The sequence below is a fragment of the Aplysia californica genome, unplaced genomic scaffold, assembly GCF_000002075.1.
Source record: "Aplysia californica isolate F4 #8 unplaced genomic scaffold, AplCal3.0 scaffold01279, whole genome shotgun sequence".
NCBI classification, from domain to species: domain Eukaryota; kingdom Metazoa; phylum Mollusca; class Gastropoda; order Aplysiida; family Aplysiidae; genus Aplysia; species Aplysia californica.
Genome location: NW_004798549.1, coordinates 74,202 through 87,032, shown reverse-complemented (window position 1 = coordinate 87,032; position 12,831 = coordinate 74,202). Strand labels below are relative to the sequence as shown.

Sequence of the window (12,831 nt, the reverse complement as noted above, 5' to 3'; positions counted from 1 at the left end):
GGGGGGCAGAAGGGAAAGAAACACAAATTAAGAACTCTTTTTTTTCAAATTTTATTGTAAGCAAGCTACAATATAAAGTTCCCTTTTCCTAATCATATTTGTTACTGAAGGGAAAAAGAAAAAGGTCGGTACAACTGGAGTGGAAAAGTCTATCACTTAGTGATAGGAATAAAAAATAGCCACGTGGACAATAGATCATGGACAATCAGATCACTTCTTCCTAATCATTTCTATCCACACTGACTGTTTTTTTTAAATCACTCAAAGGTTAGTTGATAATTACCAGATCTTGAATACAACAAATAAAAAAAAGATGAGATCCATATGACTTGAAAAGTTAAAATGAACATTGAAAGCCATCCTTCAAAAAAAAAAAAAAGAAAAAAAAAAGGCCCACATAACTTCACAATGACTCACACGAACGGCTTAAATAAGATACTTCACCTCCTCAATCCCCAAGGCTTATATCTACCTTAGCAGTAGCATACAGATAGCCTTTATATTACCTCCTCAATCCCGATTGCTTATATCATATTATAGTATGTATCTACTTTTGCAGTAGCGTACTGCCAGCCTTCACATAATATCCAGTATGGATACAACAGGAAAAACATTCAACCGACATTTGCAAATACTGAAAGTACTGGCCCTTTGTATGGTAGAGTCCTCTTAAACTAAACACGATTAATCCAAAAAACAGCTGTAAACTGAAAGAAAAGAAACTAACAGAGATTCTTTTTTCTATTTGAGCAGCCTCTCAAAACGAATACCCAGCTAAACAAAAGAAAATCAGGAAGACCCTTAGATTTCAGTTTAAGCTGACTCCATTGTAAAGCTTTCTGGTCCACGTATCCTGACTACATGCAGCCTTGTCTTGAATGTGAAATCGAGAGAAAAATGAATGACAATATTATAAGATACCGGTACAGCTGGAAATTTGCCTACACATCATAAAGTCAGATCTTTACATGAACAGTGGGTGTGTACCTCAACCCTATCAAAATGCATTGGACATTGTACTATAGGTTTAAAGCCTCTTACCACACTGTAAGATCATTTAAGAGCCGTGACCTGTGAACTTTACATCCATCTCCGATAGGATCAAACAAAATGGGCACAGAGCCTTCACACTTTTCCATCACAAGGCTCATATATTATAGTAAAAACCCTTGCCATCAAAGGCAAAAGGCATTTGGGGGGAAATCGAAAGAAACTGAGTGGTAAATATCGCTGAAAAAAATGGTATAGGCTTAACATCCCTATCAACACTAATAGGTTATTTAAGGGGCGGGTAATACCGCTGATCGGAGGCGAGATGTGATGCAAAGTGTTAAAAAGCTCTCCCCAAAAAAATCAAGTTCAAAATGCCCAACTGGGGATTCAAACCAGTGCCATCCTCTTCACAGTCTAGCATGATACCAATGAAGCTAATAATGGACCCAAATCAAACTTACCATATATATGTCTGAGTTCCAAATAATAAACATTTCTGAAATAAATTAAATAGGCAATTCTTTTCATATTCTCGTGAGTAATATTTCTCCAAAAACATCTGAGACCGGATGATAAAAAGAGTAATTTGTCACATTCAGTTGTAGATATACTGGCTAAAATTTGAAGCTGAAGTAAAATTTATCGGTGCCCCTTTTTGACAAAATACGTAAACTCTTCCATTTCTTTTCTCTATTCTAATCACTAAACAGTTTTTTAAAAATTCAAAACATGAACTCCGTGGACTGGTTTTTCTTTGTCTGCCTTGCTTTTCCCTAAGCAGTCCTTTAGGGACTCTTTATTAACGTCAGTCACCCGAGGTGTGGAACCAAAGAGGTCAAACTAATCAATCTACTTTTACACGAATTTGTCAGGATTGAAAAGATTCTTCACATAAAATCATAAATGAAAATGTGACAACAGACTCATTTTGTCCTAGTCCCTTATAAATCTCAATTTCATTGACAACAACATTCCTATCTGTGAAAAAACTGCATTCTTTACAATAGTTTGGAAAGTCCTACTGCTGGACAGAATCAACTTAACCCACTACTTGATACACAACATAATATTCAAGACAAAAATTGTTCAAGAAAACTAATATTACTAATAATCTTGCAGTCATCATTAGTGCAAACGCACACACATAAAAAGTAAATTGCTATTGATCAGCATCCCAGAACTCTATGAATATTATATGTCATATTTTAGATTTATGAAAATGAAATGGCAGCTGGAACTGCTGAGTATTGATTGACAGCTGGTTGAAATCAGGATAATATCTTCCACGGAAGAAAAAAATTAGAAGAATAAATAAATAAATAAATGAATACTAAACAAATAGTATGTTAAGCACTCAAAACAGAAGTTTAGGTGAGAACTTCCTTTTGAGTGCTTCACACGCATTGTACTACAATTAAATGTTTTCATTCTTCAGGTTTTAGTATTAGCTTCTACCTCACTTGCAACACAAACAGGTTTTTACAAGTACTGAAGATTAGAGATGCTGTACTAGAGAATAGCCTACGAAGAAAGAAAGAAAGAAAGAAAGAAAGAAAGAAAAGGGGTAAGGCTAATAGAAGTCTGGTAAGAAAGAAGGAGCAAATCAAACCCGAATGTCTACTAAAGACTGTTATCATCACCGGTACTTTTCCTTTACATTCCGCTACGACAGGAGAACAGAAACTGGGTCAACTACAGCAAAAACTATTAGGCAAAAACAAAAAGACCAAAAATAACGTACTGTCACATCATATACCGTGCATTCCACTCATTTTGGTACTTTGGTATAAAAACTTTACGACAGCTTAATAGTACTTTTTTTTTTTTTACAAAAACTTTCACATTCATTGACAATAAATGCCACAAGATGAATAAACGTGCAGCCTCTCTCAAACACACGCACACACACACACACACACACACACACACACACACACTCACAAACATAAAATGCAGCTACTACATTTACTCAACATCAATGCAAAGCCTTTTGCACACAAGACATCATATTTTAGAATATGGCATTAAAATGGCTGGGATAGTAAAAAAAACTTGAGTAAAATAGGAGTTAAAATAACGACCGGGGGCAACATGTTTCTTGAAAGTGACTGTCAATGAACCAGCTTTGCATTCTCCATCTCAGTTTGAATTTCTTCAAGAGAGCTCAGCATGCTCTGAAAAAAAGAGAAGAAAAAAATAACCAAATAAAATTCAGATGAAATGTAATTTAAGTCTTTTTAAAAGTCTCAACACATGTTATTTGTAAGCTGCAACATAAATGTAGCTGGAGTGAATTTACAATTATAAACCTTATCCCTTAGAGCCCTTGGCACCCGTACATTGGTTGTGCATAAAACTGCCCGTATGCCTAGCCATCAGTACACAGATGAGGGAGACCTTATCTGACCCCCAAACCAGCACGCCTTGGACAAAACATGCACGGAAACAGTGTTTACCACACAGGCATTACTGATTATTTTGAAGATCTTTTCAAGGAAAATGTTGGTGATGATAAGGACTACCCTGAGTGGAGATATGGAATATAATTCTGACAATGAAACAAATGAAGGTGTGAATCGTTCAGAGGAGCTTAGGCAGAGGGGCATGGTAGCCTCAAGATTTCAAGGCTCAAAGGGTTAATAGCATACTGGCAGCCTCAAAACACATATACCCAAATTCTATATTAATGGAGCAACATAATGAAATGAGTCACAAGTCACATTTTGACAACATTACAATTACACTACCAATGGCAAAGTAAAGATAGCCCTATTGTGGAAGAAAACAATTTTAGTCTAGCTGTTTTAGAATCTCTAAAGTCATAGTCACTTGAAGCTGGGGAATCAACAAACACAAAGTTGAGAGAATAATAAAGTCTTACCCAATATGTCAAAACAGCTGAGTGTGACAAGCAACTTATTTTGACATGCAGCTACACATTTGGAGACAGCAGAGCACAAAAATGGAACGAAAAAAACAAACAAAAGGAGTGCTTTATTAGGACTGAATCTTCAAGGCCTGTAAAAACTCACAAAGCCCGAGCTTTTCCACGTCCCAAAGACAAAAAGTACATCAGACTTTATGATATCTACTCACCGACAGGATGGACCAACAGAATGGTGTCCTGTCACAAAAAGGACATTTATTAGCTGTTTGTTCTATGAACATCGAGATGAATTCTAGCTTTGCAGTATGATACATCAAGACGATCTCTTCCAGGCTTTCAGCAGAGGGAGGGAGACAGGGAGAAAAAGAGGTAGGGAAGGAGGGGGAGAGGCTTTGGAAAAGATTAAATATTTTCCCAAAATATATATATACATACCATATGTGAGATATAGTAGTACGTAACCAGCACTAAAAGAAAAAAGTACTGACAAAACTTAGGAAAGAAAGCATTACCGTACCCTAAACTGTTCCAGTTTCATTTCCACAACTTTGGTTTCTTTTTGCCCCTTCTCGTTAGTAGTTGTCAGGGACATGGCCACTAAGGGAGCGTTAAGACTGCGCACTTCATTGCTGCTTACGGCCATATGGACTTTCCACTTCACTCCAAAACTGGTCATCTGATGAAGAAAACAAAAGAAGGGGAAAAAATAGTTAAGTTCGTTGCTCTTCAACACCATACAAAAGGATGTGGAAGATAATCATATCATCGATTCACTGTTCATCAAATATATACTAAGTCTTAATCTAAAACATATTTTTTCATTGCAGTTTCTAAATTTATGGTATCAGTTGTACGAGCTCAGTAAATATTTTGCTGAAATTCAAATTTTAAACGTAAAAAAAAAACCCAAGAAAAAATACATAGTGTGAGGTGCCATTGTTATTTAAAGAACGAAACAGTTTTTTTCTCTCTACTTGAAAATTTTGCTCTCTGGGCAAATACATTTGACATGATTTTAACAGCTTGTCTATATATATTACATATAAGAAAGCAGACAATTGTTTGGGTTTTGGGAGGAATTTGTTTGAGTTCATCGCCTTGGAAACAAAAGGTCATTTTAAAAAAGTGCTCAACTGAGAGATAAAAAGAGAACAGTTGTAAAAAAATAGTGTGCAAGGAAAGAGAATTTACTCAGTTTTCAGAGAGTTTTTTTGTGTGGTAAGTGCTATTTCAAAAAGTTTGCAAAATTCATCGTGAGGAACTTGCAAATTTGACCCATCTCTTAATGACTGTGCCCTCAGGAAACACGAAGTAACACAACTAGCAGGGCACAACATGGAAATTCGCAAGGCAGAGAGAGAGAGAGAGAGAGAGAGAGAGAGAGAGAGAGAGAGAGAGAGAGAGAGAGAGAGAGAGAGAGAGAGAGAGAGAGAGAGAGAGAGAAAGAGAGAGAGAGAGAAAGAGAGAGAGAGAGAGAGAGAGACAACAGGCCACCGGTGAGCTGGCAGGTAGGTGTATCTCATCATACTATATCTATATATGGTATATAGGAGGTAAATTTTTACTTTCACTGACGCAAACAGATGCACTGCTTTTGGGAGTCAAACAGCCATAGTTTTTACGGCAGATCACAATATATATAGAATATGGCCACTAAAACTGTCGCAAATCAATCATTTTTATGAAAATTTCCTACATATGTGATTGCAAAACATCAAATTATGGGGCGGGGGGGGGGGGGGGGGGGGGGGGTAGCAGAGGATCATGCCCCTGTAAACCCCTAGATATTCTTCCCCTCAAGAATAATTAAAATAATTGTCATATATATTATACATGTCAATTCAGTCAGCAATCTGCCGTTATATCGGGAAAATCATGGACATGTAAGGAAGAATACCAATCTCTCACTTTCATTTCCTAAAACCTTTACAGCAAGCCAGCACAAGCTTCAAAAATGAATTTAAATAAATTGAATTGGTCACAGTAACAGCGCACATTTGTTATATTTTAGTTTATTTATTCAAAAGCTTCTTCTTGTGTGAATAAATTTGTTTTTGTGCCAAATTTTTATACTAAAAGGCCACCTCTATTCTCACCCGGAGTGAGAATAGTGCAGGCGAGTCTTGTGGCTATTCTCACCCGGTGCGCGTTCACCAAATTTTGCGTTCACCCTAAACCACAGAATTCTACACTGTGATAACAGAAAAATTGTAGAATTCTGTGCCGTGAACAAACGTTCCATTACAACTGTAGCCTACTAAAAGCGTACAATTTTGTCTGTGGGCAATGGAGAGAGAGAGAGAGAAAGAGAGAGAGGAGTAGCGCGAGAATTTCCGGGCAAAACAAAAAGGCGACCCGCGTAGTTCGGCTCGATTCGAAAAGTTATATAGCCGTAGCATCTTTGTAGACAACCAAATTAATTTACTTTTGTGTTTTAACATCATTTTTTAACTTTGTTTTGGGCAATTTGATCGTCCACACCGATAGACAGTATTCAGAAAGAGACAGAGAGAGAGAGAAGAGGGGAGGAGTTGATTTTGCGAGAACTTCCGGGCGGGTGAGAAGAGCCACTTTCATACTAAAAATACTGGCCACAGTGCTGCTACTGCTAGCCTCAAGTCCCAAGTTTCTATGCAAAAGACAAAGAAGGGTCAAGATGTTTCTCAATATCTGATAACACAGTAACGAGTTGACAACACAGTGACTCAAGTGACTGCGACTGTGGTGACACAAATGACAATGCAATGTAGGCCTATGTATGTAAACTAAGTTTGAATCAACAATATCATAGAGAAGAGTGTTACTGTTACGTGTATGAGACTGAAGTATCTCAAAAATAATTACCTTGGTTCTTTACAGGGACTCATACATGAAAGTGGGTTCCAACACCATTAAAAAAGATTTTCGCCAGCTGAATAATAAGACTTCACGTTCAAATTCACGTCTTGCTTCGACACATCACATTATTCTTTGACGTGAATCGAGTCGTGAGATTGAGAAGAAGAATAGAGAGATGAGAAGTTCCCGTTTCTTGTTGTACCGTGGACACATGCATGGCAGGCTAGCAGTATCAAAATAATTGGTATTACATTTTGTAGTACTTTCGGGCGCTCACACTTTCGCTTTCTTTGACAGTGATGACAAAACTAATGCAGATTTAAACATGATAATGATATCACACACACACACACACACACACACACACACACACACACACACACACACACAAACCCATACACACACATTGCCTGTGTTATCCATGGCTAGTCGATTATAATGTGTCTTGAAAAAAAAGCAAACTAGAATTAGTCTGTAATTAAGCGTTTGCAGGCTCCTTATATTGTGCACACTGTTGTTGTTTTTCCCGCTTCGTTCCCGACTTTTCAACTTTTTTCCAATCTGAAAGATGTAACATTTCTTGGCTAAAGAACACCGTGTTTTCACTTAGAATTTTCCTTTTTTTTGTTGTCTAGTGCAGTTCAATATTATTATACTTATACATTTATTTAAACAGAACTATTCACCGATCATTTCAAGCTACCGCACCCCTGCTTGCCAAAAGATGCCACCAATAAGGCATGGGTGAACAAAATATGATGAGACTTTGCAAAATTCAGATATGTAGAACTTGATATTACAGTATTCAGGCTTTAGATCTAATGTTATTAGAGCTTAGCAGGAATATTTCATAGCCACGTATTAATAAACTTCGACAATACTTTTACTGAAGCGAGAGGCATTAACTTTTACTTGTAGCCAAGGAGATTAAAAGTAAGTTCTAAACTCCTTGCTTGTAGCCTATGAAATTTATTCTGGAGTTCTTTAAAATATTACACCGGTTTTGTGACCACCCTTCGCTTCTTTCCTGTTCCGGTGTCTTCTTTTGCTTTACTGTCTCACTCCACAACAGCGCACAAAATGGACAGAGTGCACACTCTTTGCCGGCGAACCTTTGCCCTTCAGAACTTGAAGAGAATAGTTGCTCAGACGCGTAAGTGTATCGTTGCAGCTTTTCTCCATGATTCCAAGGCGTATATGTCCATTCAGTCTGTCGTGTCGCTATGATTTATGAACTTGGTTCTGACGAAACAACCTCTGCACCAGCGGTCGCTGTCGAGTCATGAAAGTTGAAAGAGAAAGTAAAAATCGAAATTACACGGTCACTACAAAATGCAACAACAATGACAATGAATGTCAAAAGAAGTTTTGATTCAGTTCAGTGAACTTGAATCCCATTCTACACTCACCATAATACACAACATTCCGTTGAACAAGCTTTATTAGAAGAGGAATCTCTGATGTAGAGAAGCCTAAGACTTAGATTCTAGGACTTAGGAGGCGAGGCACCTCATTGTAGGATGCCTTGGGCTTGCCTTTGGCTTTGGACCTTGGACTTGTTATTGTTGGATTTTTAATTTTAATTTTAGGCCTAATTTTTGTTCTGCCTCAAGTCTTTTCTCTTGCTTTGGCCCAACCAATGATTGAATGAGTCAATAGCAGGACATAAATCGTCATGAATTATTAGTATAGTTACAAGAACCTGATGACGTGTGTAGCATAGAATTAGACTAAATTAGAGATCCTATCTCTATATTAAAATGACTATATGACTAATATGAACACATGACGCTGCAGCGAGCACCTAGATCTAGCACATCTCTGTGATTGGCCCAAATATAGATGATGTATTTCTGCCGTCTATTTTTGTCGTCTTCCAGGGTTTCCCCCAAGACTCTTGGGTTTCCCTCTCGAGTAGGCCTTGCCTAGAACTGTTGACCAGACTAATTTTTTTTCTTAAGTCGCGACATCACACATATGCTTTTTGAGTTATCTTATAGGCCTATTTTTTTAGGAAAAAAAAAAAAATTAGTCCTTTACTTCCCCAACTTGAAGTCAGGTACCGATTACAGGTGGGTAGGCAGGAGGGGGCGAATAAAAAACGAAATGGCTAGCCGTACTTAAGTACGGCTAGACTGCCAGTCTAGCCGTACTTAGATCTAGGTTTGGCCCAATCGACTCAAGCCTGTTAAGTACTCAGGTCTCATTTAGATCTAGATCTAGTAATTATTCAGGTTCAAATACATGCAAGTCAGTAAGGCACCTTTTGGTTTTGTCTGAAATACAAATACTTTAGGTACTGCACACTAAAAATTTCATTTACAATTCAGCCATCAGTATTAAGTACAGCTAGCCTGACAGTCTAGCCGTCCTTAGTACGGCTAGACTGGCTGTCTACCCGCACTTAAGTCAAGTTAAGTACAGCTAGACTGCCAGTCTAGCCGTACTTATCTTAGGCCCTATTAAGATTAGAAAACAGGAGGTTTAAAATACATGCACTGTCATTAAGGCACCTGGTTTCGTCTCAAATACAAATACTTTAGGTACTGCTCACTAAAAATGTATATTTACAATTCAGTAGGCCTGTTTTTTGTAAATGGTCAGTCTAGCCATCATATTAAGAATAAGTACGGCTAGACTGTGAGTCTAGGGGAGGCCCGGAAGACGGCAAAAATAGAACTCTGAAATACGTCATCTCTATTTGGATCAATCACAGGTGCTCGCTGCAGCTTCATGTGTAATATGAACCTAGACTAGACAAATACTGTAGATGGTCTTTTGTTTATAAAATATAACCTATTTGGTCTATTATAGGCCTATAGCATTAGTTCAAGTTAATTTAGTAGAAGGGGACTCTCGTGGTCTAAATTAGAGGTACGATGTTCACCTCTCATTCAATAAGTCACGGGTTCGAAACCTGACAGTGAAGGATAATTTTCTCCTTTCACCTTCTTCCGTGCTCTCTAAACCAACCACATTCTGTCATCTGCTTTCGTCTCCACTTTCTGCCCCCTCCTCAGGGCTCTTGACTCTTTCTACAGCCTTTCACTGCCTCTATTCCTTGGCTCCTTCTTACTACTACTGTCTTTCAGCCACATCCCTGATCTTAGGGTAAGTAAGTAAGAACTAACACCTAGCCTTCTCGGATTATAAGAGCGAAAAATCTCGGAGGTCTCGAGTGCAAGTTGTGCCCGTTTAGGTTTCCTTGATGGTCCTAAACTCAATAAGTGTAGGCTTCACTCACCACCTGGAAAAAAAGTTTCTCTGGTTCTGGTTTGATGAAAAGGGCCTACCGGGTTCCTATGCCATAATGACCTTGACAACAGTTGATGTGTGTTATTTTTAGTCCAGAAACAGCAGTAAGAGACGGAGAGAAAAACAAAAGCTGCAAGTGCGTGAAGCACTCACATATTTTGTCATTGGTAGTAACAATGCTGTTTAAAAAAATTCTAAAAGTAAAAGTAAAGATGACACAGAAGGGATAGAGGCATGCGCTGGTCTCGCGTGGTATGAACACCTAGATCAGCACCAAGTACAGTTGCGTGCCACAGTTGTGCAAAGCTGATCAGTTTACTCTTGCAAAGACCAGTTTCTTGGAGGGGTGGGGGGGGGGAGTTAATTGACAAGTACCCATTGAAACAAGTCATAAATTTTGTGTATATTTGTGTGGGCATAATAAGAAATTACTGTAATATATGTATTTTCTCTGAGACAGAAGTCAGCAGAACACCTGTCGTAGTTCAGGCAAGATGTATGGGTGGACATCACACCCCGGACCACTGGAAACCCATCAAGCAGGTCGTGAAAGAACAGAAGAACCACATGGACTTTATGCCGGTTCCCGAGGGCAGCTGGCAGGAGAGTTTCAACAAGACGCAGCAGAAGAGAAATTTGATGCTGGCAGCAGGAGCACTGTGTTTTGGAATCACATATACTATTGTAAGTATCGTAGTAATTGTTCGGTTTATTTTGTGGTCTTCCTTTGTTTGTTTTTGTCTGTTGTGAAAATATGCAAATATATGTCGTTTCGTCATGTGTTTGAATTGTCCTGTAGACCTTTGGCCATAGAATAGGTGTAGTGAGATAAAAAGTTAGGGGAGCTTTTCAAAATTTTTATGAAAGTTTTTGTTGGCAATTCGTGCAGTGTTGATTTTTCAAAACTTATAAATCATCACCCAGCTCCACTTTTCAGACTTTCTGCTCATTATAATGAAAATATTCCTAACAATAGCTTGCACACACACACACACACACACACACACACACACTCCCCCCTCCTTTCATAGTTAAATAGTGGGTGCGCTTAGTGGCTAGTTGTTTGCTAGAGATAAAACAGGTTCTTTTTTTAACATATTTACAGGTACTTGACCTTTGCCTTTTCCCCAGTTTAGTTTGGATAGTGGCTAAGAATTATCAGGATGATTATCAGTGATAATGTGCAAGTTCATTGCCCTTGTCTGATGGTTTGATTGCATACAGTAACAAAGTCTGTTTGACTTGTTATGCTTTCTATGCTACAGAAATGTTTACACTGAATACAAAGTCTTCTTGACTTGTTATACTTTCTATGCTACAGAAATGTTTACACTGAATACAAAGTCTTCTTGACTTGTTATACTTTCTATGCTCTAGAAATGTTGGCTCAATTTACAAAACATTTTTTTGGCTTCTGATATATGTATATATATTGTAATCTTCATCCTGTGTGCCTCGAGTATAAAAATATATAAATATTATAACTTATAATTACAGGAATTGTTGTTTGGTAACAGATCTTTGATCATATTTTTCTTCTCTTATTGCAGTGTGTAAGGACACCTTTCTGTGAGAGCCATATTGAGCTTCTAAAAAAATATGTTGAGTGTCAAATGATTTTGATTTTGTGATGATTGGTCAAAAGTTCTTCTATTTTTGCATTCCTGTGTTTCTTGTTACGTGATATCAGAAAAACAGAAATTTGGTGGTGTATTGAGTTTTAATTGCTAAAACTTGTGTTTGTGTCTGATAAGAAGACTTATTTGTTCTCGTTTCATTGCTGTGACACGATAAAAAAAAAAGTACGGGAAAAAATAGTTTTTTGAAAAGCATGTTTTGTTAATTCATGTGTTAACATGTTTTCAGACTGAAAAAGAGATACTGGAAATGAAAATGATCCAGATTCAATTTTGATTTTAAAAATTGATATGTGTGTATTTTATGAAGTATAAAGGATGGAAGTCTGATAAAAAGGCTGTGTGTGTCTTCCGCATGGTCGTTACAGGCCACTATTTATTTGAATGTTCAGAATTTGGAATAGCTAGCAAACTCTGTGTAGCATGATAAGTTGTTATTTGACTCACCTTTTGTCAAATGTTATGTACTTGTTGTGTTGTGTTGGTGTTGCCAAGTTCTGATTTCTTCCCTTGTGTCTTGTGTTATAATTCCCTTTTTCTGTTTTAAATCCAGAGATTTTTTTTTCTTCTTATTTCTTTTGCAAGTCCATAATTTTAAAAGAATGATAACAAAGACGGAGAAAATTGGCTAGCAAATACTGTATCATGAGTAAATGATTTCTGGACTCAGAATGTAATATAAGAAGAAAGATAATAGAAATACAGATTTTGTGCTACTGGGTGTTTTGGTTTGAGGGTGATTGGCACAACAGGCAGAAACCTAGAACTTGCTTCTTGTATTTAACTTGTGAACTAACTGGAACAGGTTGAAGTTTGTCATCAATCAAAGGTATAAATGCTTAAAGGTGTTTTATTTTCGGGTCTTTACTTTAAACAATATTGCAGTGACTTTTTTGTGAAAAATGTAGACTTGTGTTAAAATAAAATCCAATTTTAAAATGTGGGTCCGGACTGCAGTATTGGTAGCATATATGGTCATGCATATGTCTGCTGTTTTGAAATTAAGTGTCTTATGTTGTGAATTCATGTCATTTTCAGCTATACAAAACAGGATGTCTAGAATTGCACGCGTACACTGACTTCAGTCAATTCAAATACAAGACTAACGGGAGCAATGAAGGCGCTGCCAGCTCTAGCTCAGAAGAAGGTAATATTAACACAACTCAGTCACTAGTTTTTACTCCAGGGGTGTGTGTGTGTGTGAAAGTTGGGGAGGCGGGC

The 12,831-nt window shown here is 37.5% G+C and overlaps 1 protein-coding gene and 1 long non-coding RNA gene across 3 annotated transcripts in view; one reads left to right on the top strand and one right to left on the bottom strand.

Moving 5' to 3' along the window:
• Nucleotides 1-37: 37 nt before the first annotated feature.
• LOC101860222 lies at nt 38-6,936 on the bottom strand. Its single transcript, XR_221201.3, has 3 exons — nt 6,725-6,936; nt 4,398-4,556; nt 38-3,167 (listed from the first exon to the last, which is right to left on the bottom strand). It is a non-coding gene; the product is annotated as an uncharacterized LOC101860222 (long non-coding RNA).
• Nucleotides 6,937-7,756: 820 nt separating this feature from the next.
• LOC100533557 (programmed cell death 8) overlaps nt 7,757-12,831 on the top strand; it is a 16,922-nt gene continuing 11,847 nt past the window's right edge. The window contains exons 1-4 of one of the 2 annotated variants that reach the window (XM_005112456.3): nt 7,757-7,871; nt 10,434-10,657; nt 11,524-11,526; nt 12,649-12,757. In XM_005112456.3, coding sequence (XP_005112513.1) covers nt 7,799-7,871; nt 10,434-10,657; nt 11,524-11,526; nt 12,649-12,757 — 409 coding nt within the window. In that variant the 5' untranslated portion in view covers nt 7,757-7,798. The remainder of the gene's footprint in view (nt 7,872-10,433; nt 10,658-11,523; nt 11,527-12,648; nt 12,758-12,831) is intronic. The other variant, XM_013090434.2, reaches the window with a different exon arrangement.